Here is a 17,452-nt window from a genome sequence, read left to right as displayed (position 1 = left end):
AGGAAAGGCCATATCTTCCCAAGAACACAAGATTGCCTGGCATGCATGATTAACAATCAATAAATATAACTAGGCAGTTAGGGATGTCTACTTAATCCACGTGGACACCTTTCTGTTGGCAAATTTTGGGTGTTGATGGGGCTGGAGCTGAGTGGGGATATATGTTCTATACCCTATACCAAGTGCTCTGGACGTGATGTAATAATCTTGTAGAACTGTATAAAAAGGATGCTATACCTCGAGAGGCACCATCGGCGTTTTCGATGTACATTCATTTATGAAAGGAACGGAATATAGGTCAAATAATATTGCATTGGACCAAAATTATCATCTGCAGCCGGATCTATCAAGTAACACCGAGAAATAACGAGTTCCACCAAGACTGGTATGATGACAGAGAAACACCTATAGCACAAAAGACAAATGCGCTGGATCCCTATCCTACACCAATGTTCATCGCCATAGAAAAAGATCAAGAAAATAGATTATAACAGATTTCATGAAGAAAAAAAAGAAAGTTTCCAAGAAGATATAGAAGAAAACATTGACACATTATCGTCTGTTCACACAGCAGAGAATGCCCGACCGACCCAGGAACCACAAGGATCCAAAGAAGCGGAAGAAGCACAGTACTGCTGTGGACCACAGAATGACCTGGAAGAAGTATGATGTCCGGTCCGTGGACGTGTTCTGGCAAAATCAGTATCATCCGTGGAAGGACAGCGATAGGGAAGGAAACTCACGGTCAGACACATCCGAGAGATGCTCTCCGCTGTAATCAGCAATGACAGAATCAGATTGCTGAAGATCCAAAGCAACAGCAGGTTGGTTCGGAAGTTCCGGTACGAATCATCCATCGATTTCTCGTATTCCTCCTCGGGCTCTTCAAACGGCGCCAGCGCACGCTTCACTGTGGTTTCGAACTGGCTGTCAATGTCCGCCTGCGGTTTATCCAGTTCTTCAATGAAGTTCGATTTTAGCCCGTCTTTTTGTGTCTGTGCCGATGGTAGCGCATCCGCCTTGTCTGATCCCTTGGTACCCCACGAAACATCGTGCCAGTTACAGAACGCGTAAACCATCAGGATGTTGATCGAAGTCGTCATTCCAACAAAGTACGCCCACGAACTCGTCAAGATGTGCCACGGGTCCATGTACAACACACTGGCCACCACGTAAATACCGTATGTCGATACCAATGCAATCAACACAATACCCGGTCCTGCAGAACTGAAGAACGATTTCAGGAATGCGCCGACGCCATTGTCAGTGTCGAAATCTAACGTGCCACCACTGAAAGCATTTGCGACCAGGTAGAATGAGCAGATGAGGACATAGAACTGAACGATGGAGAAGTACAGGAACGACAACGTATACGGAAGTCGTGCACTATCAACAAAGAATAAAATAGAGAATTAGCCATGGAACATTGCCGATATGAAAAGCAAGACATACCCTTTGGGTCGGTTTCCGAGAGCCAGAATAAACTGAAGCATGAGACAGAAGATATAACCATATTTGAGAATGTTGTTCACAATTGGGGTCGCCTCATTACCGAATGGCCATCCCTTGTACATGTTTGTCGAACTAGGCGTTCCCACCAGGTCGATAATGACGGAACTGGTGAGCCAGTAGGACGCTGTGCTTGTCAGTAATCAAAAGGCCAATGTTTCGGGATGCAGGTTTTCAGGACATACCAAGGGAGAACCAGGTCATGACGAGCTGTGCGAAATTGTAAAGCATCTGAATGTGCAAGAAGAACATCCGAAGGAAGTTGTGGCTACTTTGGTAGATACGCCCGAAATGCATCATGGCATACAGACCGGCCGCAAAAGATCCATTCAGCCATCTTCGCCGTTGACTGATAAACTCGGCTGTTCCTTCAGGCACGTCGGTTTCACCTTTGGACGCCTTCACATAGGAAAGATGCCATTTGAACCCAGCTTTGGCCACCAGTTCAAAGCAAAGAATACGATCCTCGGCCAAGAACATGTTCTTCTTGAAGATATTCATTCCTTCAATACCCTTCTTGCCGAGCTTCCTGGACAATGTATGGTCACCATGGAAGTACTGTTCCAGCGGGCGTCCCATGATCGCACGGTACCGGTACGCCGAGAATGCACCAGGCAACACACTGACATATCCAAAGGCGCTTTCCAAAGGCTTATCCAGAATATTGGAAATCTTATATTCAAAGTTTTGCGCAGCGACGAGTGGATTCACCAAGTTGCGCCATCCTTCACCCAACATGGCATGGATCTCTCCACAAGCGCCTCCGAGGTTACGGTCGTTGTAAAAGGCTTCCCACAGCGCCAATAGGGATTTGCGACCGGGCTTTGTTCCTGCATCAATCAAAATCACAACCTCTGGATTGAGGATCCGACTGAAAGCATTGAACAGCCATCGGTGGGAGTTGATTTTCTTGCTGTTCTTCTGTTTGAGGCAGAAAAGCATCTGGACCGGGGGCAGCGTATTGGGATCATCTTTGTGCGGTCGCACCAATGACTGGTTTGCTGTGACGGAGAGTTGGGTGGTGTACTCGAACTGTACGCGTGTTAGCTCCTAGGATAATGGGACTTCTGGGGAACCATGAACGGGTGGTTAGGAACTGACAATGTGAGCGACGGTTTCCCGTCCGTCAACATCTCGCTTCATCACCCCATCCTGATAAATACCAATGGTCGCTAGCACATCCAACGTGTTCTTGTCACAAGGGTCGATTCCATCAAACACCAAGCTGACCACGATCTTCTGCCACGCGGGGCCTCCCTTGTTCCAGAATTCCGACTTCTTCAGGTTGACGATATCGCGCACATTTTGCATGACACCGTGCAGCGTTCGTGCGGTCAAGACTTTATCTTCGTTGTAGTAGGTGATGGCAATCAAGAGTTCCGTGTGTCGGTTATACATCGCCGGGCGCAAGTTGTATCCATTCCGCAGAGTAAATTCGTCGGGATCGCAAGTGGCCGCGGTATCTGGATTCGACCTTCATATTAGCCCCTGTCCTCGTACAATCTCGATCCCAGCATTCTGTGCATTGGGACTCACATCGCATGTGCGTAAATTCTTCTGTGAAAGCCTCCTCCGACTCCCGGTATTCCGGTTGGATGGCATTTTGGATGGCGCTTGGAACGGGATAGTCGACACTCAAGACGGAGCCCTGCACCAGCTTAATCTTTCTCGTACCATAGCGACGCGAGAGGCCCGTTCCTGGTCCTTGTCGTCGCTTCCACGCATCTGATGAAGTCGTTCCTCCTTCGGACGCCGGAGCGCCGTAGGGACTGGTCACGTAGTCTTGCTGACCCTCGTAGGGCGGCACATTCGGGAACACGGTCACACCAGGGTCGTGTAGCGTGTATCGACGAAGTGAGTCGGTAGAATAATTGTTATCGAAGGGGGCGCCAAAAGGACTGGGCTGCGGGGCGCCGGGTTGCGGGCTGGGTTGACCGCGAAGCAGCGACAGTTCCTGTTCAGTCTCCTCGAGGCCGCTTTGCTGGAAGCCAGGAAAACAGAGCGCGTTAGCCAACAGTCCACGGAGGCCCTGTTTCGATGACAGCAAGCTGAATCACTCACCCTATAAGGCGTTGTGGCCGGCGAGTAGCCACTGCTGCTCTGGCTCTCCTGAGGAGAATGGGAGTTCCTAAAGGGGAACTGTGTACCCATTGTGAAATGGAGGAAGGATGAAGATCCAGATCTTCAAATCTGGATCAAGAAGAAATAAAAATAAAACCAAGCGAGAGAAATCGGCGGAGAGAGGACGGCAGAGGAAGTAGTAGGTTAGGTGGTTGGTTAGAAGAAGGATGCAATAATAAAATGCAGTATCCGCAGCGACAGAGCGCTATGCAAAGCCAAGCCAATCCAATATTAATAAAAGAGCGACGAAAAGACGGTCCGTTGTTTACCTGTGGAGCATCGCCTGCGAGAAAGAATGCTGCCTTTTTTATTTTTATTCTTTTGAGCCTCGCCTTGAATCGTGCCCGTGAGGAACCAGGAACCCAAAATGACGCCTGAGAAAGGCTGCTTGGGACGCTTTTTTAGCGTCAAAACGATCGGGATGATGAATATGGGGGTGGCAATATGGAGAGACAGGTTAAACGAGGGTACGATCCTCTTGAGACAAGTACCACTAGTAGTAGCAGGGGAGAGGAGAGCACAGCGGAGGGGAGTCAGGCACAGACAACAGACACACGCGCAGATGTTGAGCGCCTAAAAAAGAAAACCTCGTATTCTGGGGCCCTGAACGAAAGACTTTCGGGCCCGACGGTGCTCTCAGGATGATTCCTCTGGGTGTCTTTTAATGGCTGAAGTCTCTGATACGTCGTCAACTCCGGTCTTGGTGGAGAGGCGAGTCGAATATCCTTACCCGAGGAGGTTCCGAAAGGGCACGCCTCGAATAATAGCAGAAGCATTCCGATTCCCCTTCTTTCGTTTCTCCTCCTTCGCAAGGTTCAACGCTATGTACGGAGAGGACGATCACTCCGGCCCTTCGGGTAGCACTCTTTACATAGCACTCTTACATAGCACTCTTTACATAGCGCTCTCTGCATAGTACTCTTTGCATAGTACTCTGCACAGAGTTTGTATATGGGCTACGCTCGAGTTGGCAAATAAAAATCAGTGCACCAAAAATAAATCAGACCGCTGTGACGCGGACCGTGGCGCAACACAGGCCCGACTCATCCTGAATGGTGGAGAGGCCAAACCGCCATCCACGATCTCGTGGGACGCGAGTGGAGCAATGCAACAATCAATGAATGCCATTGCATGATTGCCCACAGTGGCTTAGTCGCGTGGAGGTAGTCTTTTTTGGTGTTGAATCGGCTTGTCTCTTTGCTCCACTGTCCGTTCAGACTCTAGCCTGTTCGGGCCTGGTAGAAAAACCACTGACCACTGCGCCGCGACCGCTATATCGATGAGAGAGCTCAGATGTACAGATATGCAGTACAGAGTAACGGATTCTCGTATTGTCCGTGGTCCGTGGCAACCAGGTTGAATTCCTGTCGGAGGTGAAAAGTAAGATACGCAAGGGACGAAGGGACGGCATGAGTGAGGTGAAGAATCCTGGCTGTCAGCAATGAGTAACCAACCACTTCACGTTCACCGTCAGCAGGACGATTCATATATCATAATTGACCGAGTTTTCGAGGTTTCGAAGGATTGGGCCGAGGTGTAATCGGCATATGACAGATGTTAAAGGCTGCTGACAAGTGATGTTGTACATAGTACGGTGTGCTTGTACAGGGTAGCTGACTAGTTGGAGTCTACAGAGTGCAGCCATATCCATCAGGCTCGCATGATCAATCCCGACAATATCTACTAGTCTCAGACCACGACTCGTCATACGGATTCCCGACGAACTCACTACGACCAGCATGACAAGCAGGTCGATATACCATCAGTCGCTTGTCAGTAAGACACGGTTTACGAAATTAAGGACCTCCCAGGCACAAACCGTTCTAGCCAAAACGCCCAAGCCTTGCCCGCTCGCCTCGAAAACACGGCAAGAAATGACCTATGCAGACTCCATAGACTTGTCCAGAACTTCGCTTTATGGATTATCGAATCGAGAGCCCTCAGCGCTAGCTGAAGGCCAAGAAAGCGGCCTGGTCTATGGGGACTTCATGTAGACGTGGGGCCTTGTGTAGACGCTTGACGGGACTTGGATGAGATGACATCCGCATCCATTTCCTAGCTGGACTGGTTCAAATGCCGGAATTAGGTACCTTGCTAAACCGTGCGAAACCCTTCCTCGATATTATACTGTAGCCAGGCTCCTACTTACATTGTCGGACATTGCACTCCGTACAACCCAGCTATTATGCCCTATCCCCGCATATTGTAAGCCAAGAACGAGCAGAAATCCATGGTATACCATCTGCAATTCTAATTGCCGGTGTTCCAACTTCCAATTTGGTTTCTGACAGAAGTAGAAGCCTATTATCAATCGTCTCTGGAAGACATGGCTCCTATATACCAATCGGCGGAAAAGAATCCGACGCTTCGGAAACGCTCTACTCTGGGTGCAACGGCGAATATCTACCAGCATCGTTCGCAGTCCCTTTGCACTTGGCGGATTTCCTGCATATTGGATCCGGAATGACACCAAATCCAGCTTCATCATCGTCCTCTCGACGGTCTGCCAAGCGACGCAAAGTGACCCGCGCTTGTGATGCTTGCAAAAGCAAAAAGAAAGCTTGTACGGGCACAATCCCTTGCAGGCCATGCGTTCGAGCCCAGTCTGAATGCAAGTACAATGCTTCGTACAGTCGCGGTGCCTTAGTGACTCCTCAAGCCTCCGACGGTGCTTGTCTTCATCATGTTGACACTTCTTCGCCCGTTGAGGCAGCATCCGCGGGAGGAGGATCCACTGCGGAAACCCCTTACGAGTCGCAAGATCCTGATCTAGTCTTGGATGTTGCTGGCCAGTACTGTGGTCCTGCTTCTGCACACTCTTTCTTGGGCCGTGCAGTGCAGAATTTCTCTCATACTTCCCGGCCGTCGATATCAACGGCGCCCCCGGACTTGGAAACATCGTCATCACCCGCTGTATCCATCTTCTCGTATGGCGATCGCAAGGTTCCGGGCGTGGATCGCACTCGCTTTCACTGGCCAGATGTTAGGGTTGCAAGGGAACTAGTCCGGCGATACTTTGACTTTGCAGCCCCGACCTACCGTATCTTACACCAAGGCATGGTTGGCAAATGGGTCGATGATATCTACCATCCCCAATCGCTTTCCAATCCCTTGTCTGCAGCGACTCAGGCAACATTACTCATGGTTTTTGCGACCTCGTTGATGTTCCGCGGTGATCCAGAACGTATCCGCGATGCCGGTGATGATGGATGGCTTCATAGCGAACTGTACTATGCCATGGCCGAGTCTAGCTTGGCCCATGAAGTAGGGATGCCAACACTGGGCTCCGTTCAGGCCCGCTTCTTGATGGTTCTATACTTGCTGTGCTCTTCGCGTGCCAACCAGTCATGGTTCACTTTTGGTACGGTGGTGCAGCTCCTCATGTGTCTGGGACTGCATCGCGACCGGCCATTGAACGCATCGGCCTCGGTGGAAGAGCGCATTACTCGAGAGTGTGAGAAGCGCGTGATCTGGTGTGCCTATACGTTGGACAAATATCTGAGTCTTATCCTAGGACGCCCTCGATTTCTGCAGGAAGAGGACATTGATCAAGAACTCCCCGCTGCTGTGGATGATGACGATTTGGGCCAAGAGCAGCCCGACGGAAACAGCGCACATAAGGATTGTACTATGAATGCGCCCATACTCCATGCTTTGCTGGCTCAGATCCTGTCGCGTGCGGCCAAGGAACAATATGCCGTCAGATCCATCTCGGATGCACAGCAGATGCAGGCCATCGAGTCGCTTAACGAAGCTATTGAGGCGTGGCATGCACAATTGCCCCCGATTCTTTCCGGTGCCATTCAACCAAGTAGCTTGATCCCCCTGTTCCGTCGTCAACTCACCGTGTTGCAGTTGGCGCGCTTCCACGCAATTATGTTCGTGACGAGACCGCTGCTGCTACGTAACTACGCTGCCAATCTCCCTGGCCACGAAAGTTCCTATCGACATTATCTCACCACTTGCGTTTCGGCGGCCAATGACACGATATCGCTCATCCTGAGCTTTGCCAAAGAAGAGCAGCTTTTCCCGGCCTTTTGGTACTCGCAATACATTGCCTTCAATGCCCTATCGGCAATATACATCTATTTGATCCAAATGAAGCGCGGGCGCATTCCATCATGTACAACTCAGGACCTGCATGAAAATGTACTGTACGAGTTGGCCGAGACCGCCCAGCACCATCTGGCACAGGTCACGGTTCGAAACGCTCCATCCTGGCGATACAGTGCCATCCTGCAGGGTCTTCGAGGAGAAGTTAACCGCGTTCTGCATCAGGATGGATTCCAGAGTAGAGGGAGCACCCGACCAGGACATGCTAAAACAAATCGAGCGGCAGCCATGCGCACCCCACCAGTGGATCCCATGTTCAGCCCTCAGCCATCGAGCACAGCTGTCTATGAAGGACGCCCAATGGAGGAAGAAATGACAGCTCCTGGATACAATATACTCGACCCACGCGCGGAAAGTCTCTTTGGGAGCTTTGCAATGGATGGTGATCCGTCGTTGAATTTTTGGCCACAGCTGGACTGCTTGCCCATAAGTGCGTTCTCCCAGGCCTGTTACGTTTTGTTTACTGATCGTTGTAGTGTATCCGGAACTCTGGCCAGGATTCGGGGAGTATCTCAGCAACCAGCGAATCGTATGATATATGATATATTATGGACAAACAGGATACCGTTGTCAATCGTGAATCCTACTGGTATTAAACTGTTTCTTATGGGTTATGGTTATTCTGTGTGCCTAGTCTAGAGACGTCTTATATATCCAGCAATACCCGCGGTATTGTGTACTCCGTACGGCTTCTGCGACCAACAAGAGCATTCCTGTTGTGTACCTGACTATCCTTACATAACGATAATTGATCCCCAGGATGATCCCAGCTTCGAAAATTCCCGAAAAGCAGATGAAGAGAACCGGATCCTGCTCTTCCGATTCACGTGGGCCCATTAATAATATGACGCTGTTGCTTGGACATTTAAAAATAAAACAACGTCGGAATCCATTCAAACCTATCTGACTAGTTTCCACGGATCAACGTTAAAATGGACGTTTTGTTGGATGTACTAGATACGTTTGTGCTGGATCGCGCATACGCCGCGGTCTTGCCTGTCCACGGCAATCCCATCAGGCCCTCTGTACTGTACAACGAGAATGTCGGCCGTTATCTAGAGCTTATGCCTACTCAATGGGCGTACCTTTCGCGCTTGCCTAGAGAGTCTATTTTACGACAGTCTTTGAGCTTCTTTATGATCACTTGGTGAGTATCCCACGCGGACAAAATGGCAGAATTGCATGGATTGACCAATTGGATTTTTAGGGTCTTCGGTCTGCTCCTATACTTCCTTAGCGCAACGATCTCCTACTATTTCGTCTACGACCATCGAACTATGCAGCATCCCAAGTTTCTGCGCAACCAGATCCCCATGGAGATCCGGCAGGCACTGAGTGCGATGCCCATCATGTCTGCCTTGACAGCCCCATTCTTCGTGGCCGAAACGCAAGGACTCACCAAACTCTACGATTTCCCGGCAGAGGCCCCGTTTCCTCTCTACAACTACATCCAGTATCCGCTGTTTATCGCATTTACGGACTTTGGCATCTACTGGATTCATCGTGGATTGCACCACCCGATGATCTATAAGCGGTTTCACAAGCCGCATCACAAATGGATCATCTCGACTCCGTATGCCAGTTATGCTTTCCATCCATTGGATGGCTGGGCTCAGAGTGTTCCGTACCATGTGTTCCCAGTTCTGTTCCCTCTTCAGAAGGCGGCGTATCTCGGTCTCTTTACCTTTGTCACTATCTGGACTGTCATGATTCGTGAGTTTTTCTCCGGGTTAGTGGCATTGATAGAAACTGACTTTGTACTAGATGACGGCGAGTATGCGATGAATTCGCCTGTGGTTAACGGGTCTGCCTGCCATACTATTCACCACTACTACTTCAACTACAACTACGGCCAATTCACCACATTCTGGGACCGCGTAGGTGGCAGCTACCGCAAGCCAAATATCGAGCTGTTCGACCGCGAGCAGCGTATGGAGCAGAAGGAGATCGACAAGCAAGTCAAGGAAATGAACCAGTTGGTGAAAGAGGTTGAAGGCGAGGATGATCGGTGTTATAGCACAGGGACTGAGAAGAAAGTTTCATGAGAAAGAGAGCTGCTCTTGAGCAAGAACCGTAAAAATTGATAGACAGAACTGTACATAAATAGTAGACCATGATTACGACCCTCTACGATGACTCACAGAATCCGAGTGAATGGCGGAAATGTATCCTTTATCCGTTTCTACTGTCGATATCCGCATCTCGGACTTGGTCCGCACGACCATATAAATACAACCGCACCCGTCATCCTTTGCTCGGAAGCTAATAACTCATTCCAGACAAAATGCCCCTTCCTACGCACTTCGTCCTCAACACCGGCGCTCAGATTCCCGCCGTCGGTTTCGGCACCTGGCAAGCTGCCCCGCACGAAGTCGAGCGCGCTGTGGAAGCCGCCCTGCGAGAGGGATACCGTCACATCGACTGCGCTGCCATCTATCGCAATGAGACGGAAGTTGGCCAGGGAATCAAGAACTCCGGTGTGGCGCGCGAGGAGATCTTCTTGACTAGCAAGTTGTGGAATACCAAGCATGCACCCGAGGATGTTGAGGCGGCGCTGGACAAGTCGTTGAGCGATTTGGGTGTTGCGTATCTGGACCTGTACCTCATGCACTGGCCAGTGTAAGTCTGATGGCCCTGGAGAAATGCGTCAAATGCTAAAAAAAAAAAAACAGCGCCTTCGCACGCGGAGACAAGTGGTTCCCTCTAAACGATGAAGGTGTTTTCCAACTTGCCGACATCGACTACGTGACCACCTACAAGGCCATGGAGAAGCTGTTAGCCACCGGCAAAGTCAGAGCAATTGGCGTTTCCAATTTCAACATCCGCCACCTCGACCGTCTCATCTCCCAGGTCGATGTCGTTCCCGCCGTGAACCAAGTCGAAGCGCACCCTTACCTTACCCAGCCCGACCTCCTCCAATACAGCCGCAGCAAGAACATCCTCCTACAGGCATACTCGCCTCTGGGCAACAACCAAACCGGCGAGCCCCGCACCGTTGACGACCCGCTCGTCCACGAGGTGGCTGGGAGGCTAGGTATGGACCCTGGCGTCGTCCTGGGGAGCTGGGGAGTTCAGCGCGGCACAGTAGTCCTGCCTAAGAGTGTTACTCCCTCGCGTATCGCGAGTAACTTGCTGGTCAAGGAGCTTCCCGAGGATGCGTTTGCGCAGCTCAACTCGCTGGAACGGCATAAGCGGTTCAATTTCCCGGGGAGATGGGGATATGATATTTTCGATGAAGTTGGCGAGGAGGCCGTTCAGCAGATGGCGAAGGAGTCGGCGGAGACGAATAAGGTCAAGTTTACTGTATAAAAACCTGTTATATATAGCTGTTCTGATCCAGTATCATGGATAAAATCATCATGACTTCATGAACGTCGGTTACCATAAATGAAACCAGGGTTTACAAGTAAAACCAATGCTCGAGAGATTAAACCAAATGTACGACGGCCCTATCTCCTTGCTTAGATCACCAAAATAGGAATAGTTTGACACAGAGAGGATCGACACCTCAGGTCATAATCATGCTGTTCCTGTCAGATAAGATTCCCATAAACCTGCGTGCCATTCCTTCCGTGGCCACCAAATTTATTCAAAAGGTCAATTGCCGTACACATCGGTGTGTTGAACACTATCTTGAGTTGTGATGTTTTCCGCTGTTTCCCTAGCTGCGGCGGGGTTCCTGGGCCTAGTCACATTAACCCGTTGCGAGGAGGTTTCTAGTCTACGTTCAAACTATGCGCGAGACTTTCAACTGACACACGACTTTCCAATTGCTGGAAACAATGGATCAAGTCTGTTTCCTATGCGCCCATGCCGCGGTTTTCAGCTGGAAGAAGCGAGTATAGACGATATCCAGAGGTTGCTGACATCGCGGGCCCTGTCCAGCGTCGACCTCGTGTCCTGCTATCTGGAGCGCGTTTATCAAACCAGCAACTACCTCAAGTACGCCCACAATCCTCACATGTGGCACTGAATTGACTAACTGTTATCAAGTGCCATTTTGCAAATAAACCCAGATGCCTTCACGATTGCAGAAAAGCTCGACGAAGAGCGCGACAGCGGCAAGGTCCGCGGTCCGTTACATGGGATCCCATTTATCGCAAAGGATAATATAGGCACAAAGGACCGCATGGAGACTACATCTGGTAGCTGGGCGCTACTGGGATCTATCGTCCCGCGGGATGCGTTTGTGATACGCCAGTTACGTGAAGCAGGAGCTCTGTTGCTGGGAAAGGCCGCGTTGAGTGAATGGGCCGACATGAGATCGAACAACTACTCGGAAGGCTACTCTGGTCGTGGAGGCCAGTGCCGCAGTGCTTATAACTTGACGGTCAATCCGGGAGGGAGTAGCTCTGGGTCTGGAGTCGCCGTTGGTGCCAACCTGGTCCCCTTTTCCCTGGGTACGGAGACGGATGGTAGTGGTATGTGGGCTCTTGACAAACGTTCCACCTCGTTGCGCGACATCTCTAACGGTGATATAGTAATCAACCCAGCACAACGCAATGCTATAGTCGGTATCAAACCCACAATCGGCTTAACATCGCGCAGCGGTACTATCCCCGAGTCGTTGAACCAAGATACCGTAGGCACATTTGGGAAAACGGTGCGCGATGCAACCTATGCGCTAGACGCCATCTATGGTGTAGATGAACGCGACACTGCTACAGATTCGCAACAAGGGAAAACACCCTCTGGAGGCTACACTCAGTTTCTGAGTAACAGGACCAGTCTCCAGGGCGCAGTATTCGGCCTTCCATGGGAATCCTTCTGGAAACTAGCTGACCCAGAGCAGCTATCCCAGCTAATGGAGCTTGTGGGTCTGATAGAGGAAGCCGGCGCTACCATAATCAACGGAACTGAGTTACCGCATCACCAAAAGATTGTCCCGCCTACTGGTTGGGACTGGGATTATGGCACCGTGCGTGGTTATGCCAACGAATCCGAATACACCTACATCAAAGTCGACTTCTACAACAACATCAAGGCATATCTTGCAGAGTTAGACAACACCTCCATGCGCTCACTAGAGGATTTAGTCGCGTACAACGCCGAGAACGCTGGCTCCGAGGGCGGACAACCTGACGTCCATCCTGCGTTTGCTTCTGGACAAGACGGCCTCGAGGCATCTCTAGCGACCAAAGGTGTGATGGACGAAACCTACTGGCAGGCGCTTTCATTCTGTCATCGAACCACTCGCGAAGAAGGAATCGACGCAGCTCTGCAACATGGCGACCGCGTCTTGGACGGCCTTCTTGTCCCACCAGATGTCGCTCAAAGCATTCAGATCGCAGCGCAGGCTGGATATCCAGTGATTACTGTCCCGGCTGGCGTAAACCGCGCTTCTGGTATGCCGTACGGACTGGCGATCATGCATACGGCGTTTGCGGAACCGACATTGATCAAGTACGCGAGTGCTATTGAGGATTTGCAGAAGACTACGGATACTCAGTGGAAGCGTACTTTGCCTGAGTGGCGTGGATATCGGACTCGTAATATTCCTGTAATTAACGCATAGATGCACATCTTATGTACTCTTCGTGCTCACGAAGATCATGCGGCCAAATATATCTCAGAAATGGATGACTGTTAGGACTGGGCAGAGGTGCTGCGTTTGTACTATACGATCAACCCTTGTATTAGTTTCGCGATTTTACGCGGACGATCAAGTAGTAGGGTCATTCTCGTGGCGTGATGACTGCTTGCTGTGCCTACCATATTGAGATCTGGTATGAAATGGCTAATCGGAATCCCCTCCCCCCTGATAGCGACTACTACATTGGACTCTAGTGTCCCAGAGTACAGAGGGCAATAGTCATCATCCCGAAGAAGCAGAAGAAGTCGTCCGGATTCTTCAAATCATGAAGTTGCCCAAAACCCATCTAATCACTTACGTACCGCCCATAACCAGACAGGCGATGCATTTTAGCGGGATACAGTTTTACAACGTCCCGACACTCAAGCAACCAGTTCCTACACATTTCATGACAGAGACCGGCCTGGTGGCAGGGATAGTGATGGTGATATCGGCCATGGAGGTGGAGAATAATGGCAATTTTGTGACATTCTGGGAATAATTGGCTATGTACTTCTTTCTTATTTACATAATTGAATGGAAACGATACTAGATGGGTATTGCGCGTTGAAACAAAAGAAAAGCAGGGGTGTTCGCGTGCTTATGCCGTGGCATCTTTTTTCAAACCCATCTTGAACAGAGGCGAGCTTTGCAGATCTTCCCAGTTATGAATGGAGACACTGTTCAAGTTGGACGACTCGACGACCTCCCGTCCTCTGACCAGGACTTCTTCTTCATAGGCCTCGAGTGCCAGTCGGAGGGCACCGGGGGACTTGTCTTGGAGTTTGGTGATCCCACGGCTGAGGGAGGCGGCATCGAGGATGGCGTTGTTCAACCCTTGGCCGCGGTCTGGTGCCATCAGTTATCATTCACGGTATGTCAAGAGAAGAGAACTTACGGAAAGTCATAGGATGAGCTGCATCACCGACCAAGGTGAGAGTACCATTGTGATTATCCCATGGCTGAGTCTCCCAGTACGATAGGCGACTGTGCCATACCTTGGTACCGGGGGCAAGGGTCTCGAAGACAGATCGGAACGGCTCAGCGAAGTGACTGGCCTTCTCCTTGAGGTCATGCAGGATAGCCTCCCCAGACAGTCCGGTATCATTCTCCGAGATCCACGACATCAGCAGCAGAAACTCGGATTCAGCAGGGTCTTCGGTTTCATTATGAACTATACACAATCAGCATAAACTTATGGCACAGGTTCCGGTGGTACAGATACATACTTCCGACCCAGCAAAAGTAACCGTCTGGGTGGAACACGGCGCAGTACCGGGGATGCAATTTGCGCACGGCATTAGCCACATCAACGGGAAGTCTAGGGGTCGCGATCGACGAGACGACAGGGGATGGCTTGAGAGCTGCCTTTTCAGGACCCATGAGATACTCCCGAACTCGCGAATGGGCGCCTTCAGCCCCGATCAGTAGTTTACCGGTGGCTTGGGAGCCATCTTCGAAGAATGCGGTGACGATGTCGTTATTTGATTCGACTTTGGCCAGACGTTTTCCGCGCTGCGTGGATCAGCAAATGTATACGCATACCCCAATGGTTCGCACGGTCGCATACCTCAATGTCCAACCCAGTGGAGATGAGCTGCAGGAACTTGCGCCGCTTGAGACGCAAACTGTACGGCGCCGGGACATCAACCAGTTTCTCCCCAGTCTTGCCATTGAAGCCGGGCAAGATATCCGTCGCAGCTGGAGTGTGATTGTCTACCTGGCAATTCTCGAGCTGATCGAGCAATTCAGGGGGAAGACATTCGGACAGGCCAGACTGTGCCCAGTAAACACCGTAATTCCAGTCGCGCGGTCGGAAGGAAGGGTCTTGTTCGAAGATGGTGCAGGGGATGTTTTCCTATTATTGTCAGCTCTGCAGGGAACCGGGAATATTCTGGGCTACATACTCGCTTGAGAACCTGCGCGATGAGGAGTCCAGCAGCGCCTGGTCAGTAGTTAGTATCACTCCGAACCGTAGTTAAGCACTGTGCGGGTCATGGACATACCAGCGCCCACAATGAGAACTCGATCCATTATATATCTGTCACCAATGATGGAAAACTATCCCGACTGCAGTTAATTTATATGCGACGGAGAGAAGCCAGAGTGAAGCAGAAAAACGCGCGAAAAGTAACGGCTTCACGGGATTCTGCAGGCTTTTCCCCATTGAGTAAAGGTCGTTTCGATCTGCGCTGTCACTGCAGATTCTCTCTCCTTTTTCTCTTCACCTCTCTTTACTATAACCCATCTTCTCATATCCACTACTATACTTGGCACTATCAACTAAAATGACCGATCATAATAGAGACCCTCTCCCCAACACGCAGGTATATACATACATACATATGCACCCTTCCCTCGCTGTCAACTAAACTCTGACTTGACAGATTCCCGAACCCCGGATCTCGCCCGAAGTCACCGACGACGAGCCTGACGACGACGATGCCAGCGATTCGGGCTTGGATTCCGAGTCCGTCTACTCGGAAAGCACCTCGCTTAGTTCTTCAGTGACCAGATACCGCGAGGAGAATGGTCGTCGTTACCATTCCTACGGTACTTTTGTTCCTCATTCTCTGTCGCCCTTCAGCCCGGCTGACAGATAAAGGAACCATCGAGCATTGGGGCCCCAACGATGAACAGGCTCAGGAACAGCAGGATTTAAGGTCCGTCCATATAGATCGATATCCCAAATATAACTAACCAGGCAGTCACCACCTCTGGACTCTCAGTCTCAACGGAAAACTCTATCTCCCTCCGATCGACCATCTCCAGGACGTCTTGGATATGGGAACTGGCACCGGAATTTGGGCCATGTGTGTTACCGTTCACCGCGCATACTATAGCATACACTAATCAAAACAGGGACATGGCCGATGCTCACCCCGAAGCCACCGTCAAAGGCATCGATCTCTCCCCCATCCAGCCTTCCTGGATCCCTCCGAACCTGAAATTTGAAGTCGACGATTATAACCTTGAATGGCTTGACCACAACAAATTTGACCTCATCCACGCTCGCGAGTTGCTGGGTACGGTTCCTAGCTGGCCGGAGATGTACCGCAAAGTATTGGGGTAGGTCTACCTGTACACACAAGAGCACGCTGCATACTAACAAACACAGCGCCCTCAAACCCGGTGGCTGGTTCCAACAAGCCGATCCCCAGATTTTGTTGACGTCTAGCTACGACACTCTCGGTCCCGACCATATTTATCACCAATGGAATCCTCTCCTTCTCGATTCCGGAAAAAAGGCTGGCTTGGACTTTGACTCGGCCCCGCGCATGAAAGGCTGGCTCGAGGAGGCCGGATTTATCAACGTGACTGAATATAGAGTTCCGTGGCCGATCGGGCCGTGGCCCAAAGATCCGCACCAACGCGAAATCGGCGCCTTTAACCAAGTTCGTATCGAACAGGGCGTCGTGGACTTTTGCGGACGTCGCTTCACCAACAACCTAGGAGTACGTCAGCATAGCGCTATCGATAGAATCTCGCTGATCTTTATGCAGTGGTCTCGCGCGCAATTGGAGGTATTTGCCGCGTCAATGCGGTCGGCTGTGAAGAACAACAAATTGCTGGCCCATCATTATGTGTATGTTCTTCTTTTGTTGTTTTCAGAAGCAAGCTGACATCCTGCAGGTGGTTTGCCTATGGACAGAAACCCCCTGCGTCGCATTAAATCGATTAAGATACCAACTGCATATATGGCTTTGTATATATAACTTGCATACATTTCTTGCATTAACTGAAAGTAGGCATTGTTATTCTGCGCCTAATCCTCGCGTATATTTGGACAGGCACACAAAACTTAGCAGCAAGAACGAAGCGCAGAGTTCCTTTTGTGCAACTGGGGAAGTATTTTAGGGATCAACGAACCCAACTTCAAGCTCAAGTGGCTTGACATGGCATGCCATTCCAACTCTGGAATGACTTTAGTGTGCCCAGCAACACCCGCATTCCACGCATCGCCAGGCACTATCCCGGTGGTCCTGCAGAGATAATAATCCGACTGGCCGGTACCCCTTAACACTCTACCCCTTTTTAGATCGGGCGAGCGCCTGTTTTTGTCGAACACGCATGCGTTGTTCGCACTACGGCGGAGTGTGAGGCTCGGGAATGCTTGACAATATACAAGTTGTCGCT

General features: G+C 50.5%; 7 protein-coding genes across 7 annotated transcripts; 5 read left to right on the top strand and 2 right to left on the bottom strand.

Moving 5' to 3' along the window:
• Positions 1-136: 136 nt before the first annotated feature.
• On the bottom strand, positions 137-3,660 carry EURHEDRAFT_551481 (chitin synthase C; the record flags this gene model as incomplete). Its single annotated transcript, XM_040787540.1, has 7 exons — positions 137-690; positions 744-1,386; positions 1,453-1,636; positions 1,695-2,541; positions 2,611-2,972; positions 3,046-3,490; positions 3,571-3,660. 7 exons carry the CDS (start codon positions 3,658-3,660, stop codon positions 553-555), a joined length of 2,709 nt encoding a protein of 902 aa, XP_040640907.1. The 3' UTR covers positions 137-552.
• Positions 3,661-6,093: 2,433 nt separating this feature from the next.
• EURHEDRAFT_451742 (uncharacterized protein) lies at positions 6,094-8,382 on the top strand (the record flags this gene model as incomplete). The annotated part of the gene is made up of 1 exon (XM_040783973.1): positions 6,094-8,382. One exon carries the CDS (start codon positions 6,094-6,096, stop codon positions 8,380-8,382), a length of 2,289 nt encoding a protein of 762 aa, XP_040640906.1.
• A 293-nt stretch (positions 8,383-8,675) lies between these two features.
• Positions 8,676-9,788, top strand: EURHEDRAFT_451023 (sterol desaturase family protein; the record flags this gene model as incomplete). The annotated part of the gene is made up of 3 exons (XM_040783914.1): positions 8,676-8,890; positions 8,951-9,456; positions 9,508-9,788. The coding sequence occupies 3 exons, from the start codon at positions 8,676-8,678 to the stop codon at positions 9,786-9,788; spliced, it is 1,002 nt and encodes a 333-aa protein (XP_040640905.1).
• Positions 9,789-10,027: 239 nt separating this feature from the next.
• EURHEDRAFT_451428 (Aldo/keto reductase) lies at positions 10,028-11,052 on the top strand (the record flags this gene model as incomplete). Its single annotated transcript, XM_040783950.1, has 2 exons — positions 10,028-10,362; positions 10,416-11,052. The coding sequence occupies 2 exons, from the start codon at positions 10,028-10,030 to the stop codon at positions 11,050-11,052; spliced, it is 972 nt and encodes a 323-aa protein (XP_040640904.1).
• Positions 11,053-11,290: 238 nt separating this feature from the next.
• On the top strand, positions 11,291-13,496 carry EURHEDRAFT_474509 (amidase family protein). The gene is made up of 3 exons (XM_040785388.1): positions 11,291-11,685; positions 11,737-12,164; positions 12,225-13,496. Exons 1-3 carry the CDS (start codon positions 11,387-11,389, stop codon positions 13,256-13,258), a joined length of 1,761 nt encoding a protein of 586 aa, XP_040640903.1. The 5' UTR covers positions 11,291-11,386; the 3' UTR covers positions 13,259-13,496.
• A 285-nt stretch (positions 13,497-13,781) lies between these two features.
• Positions 13,782-15,411, bottom strand: EURHEDRAFT_496080 (FAD-dependent oxidoreductase). Its single transcript, XM_040785677.1, has 6 exons — positions 15,322-15,411; positions 15,223-15,260; positions 14,886-15,173; positions 14,545-14,830; positions 14,214-14,489; positions 13,782-14,164 (listed from the first exon to the last, which is right to left on the bottom strand). The coding sequence occupies exons 1-6, from the start codon at positions 15,347-15,349 to the stop codon at positions 13,917-13,919; spliced, it is 1,164 nt and encodes a 387-aa protein (XP_040640902.1). The 5' UTR covers positions 15,350-15,411; the 3' UTR covers positions 13,782-13,916.
• Positions 15,412-15,738: 327 nt separating this feature from the next.
• EURHEDRAFT_323718 (class I SAM-dependent methyltransferase) lies at positions 15,739-17,293 on the top strand. Its single transcript, XM_040778341.1, has 7 exons — positions 15,739-15,978; positions 16,024-16,128; positions 16,178-16,384; positions 16,434-16,770; positions 16,840-16,901; positions 16,949-17,040; positions 17,132-17,293. The coding sequence occupies exons 1-6, from the start codon at positions 15,845-15,847 to the stop codon at positions 16,986-16,988; spliced, it is 885 nt and encodes a 294-aa protein (XP_040640901.1). The 5' UTR covers positions 15,739-15,844; the 3' UTR covers positions 16,989-17,040; positions 17,132-17,293.
• The last annotated feature ends 159 nt before the right edge of the window (positions 17,294-17,452 follow it).

The sequence above is a fragment of the Aspergillus ruber genome, assembly GCF_000600275.1.
Source record: "Aspergillus ruber CBS 135680 unplaced genomic scaffold scaffold00006, whole genome shotgun sequence".
Classification (NCBI taxonomy): Eukaryota; Fungi; Ascomycota; class Eurotiomycetes; order Eurotiales; family Aspergillaceae; genus Aspergillus; species Aspergillus ruber.
Note: the sequence above shows the minus strand (reverse complement) of the source record. Positions and strands in the feature narration are given on the sequence as shown.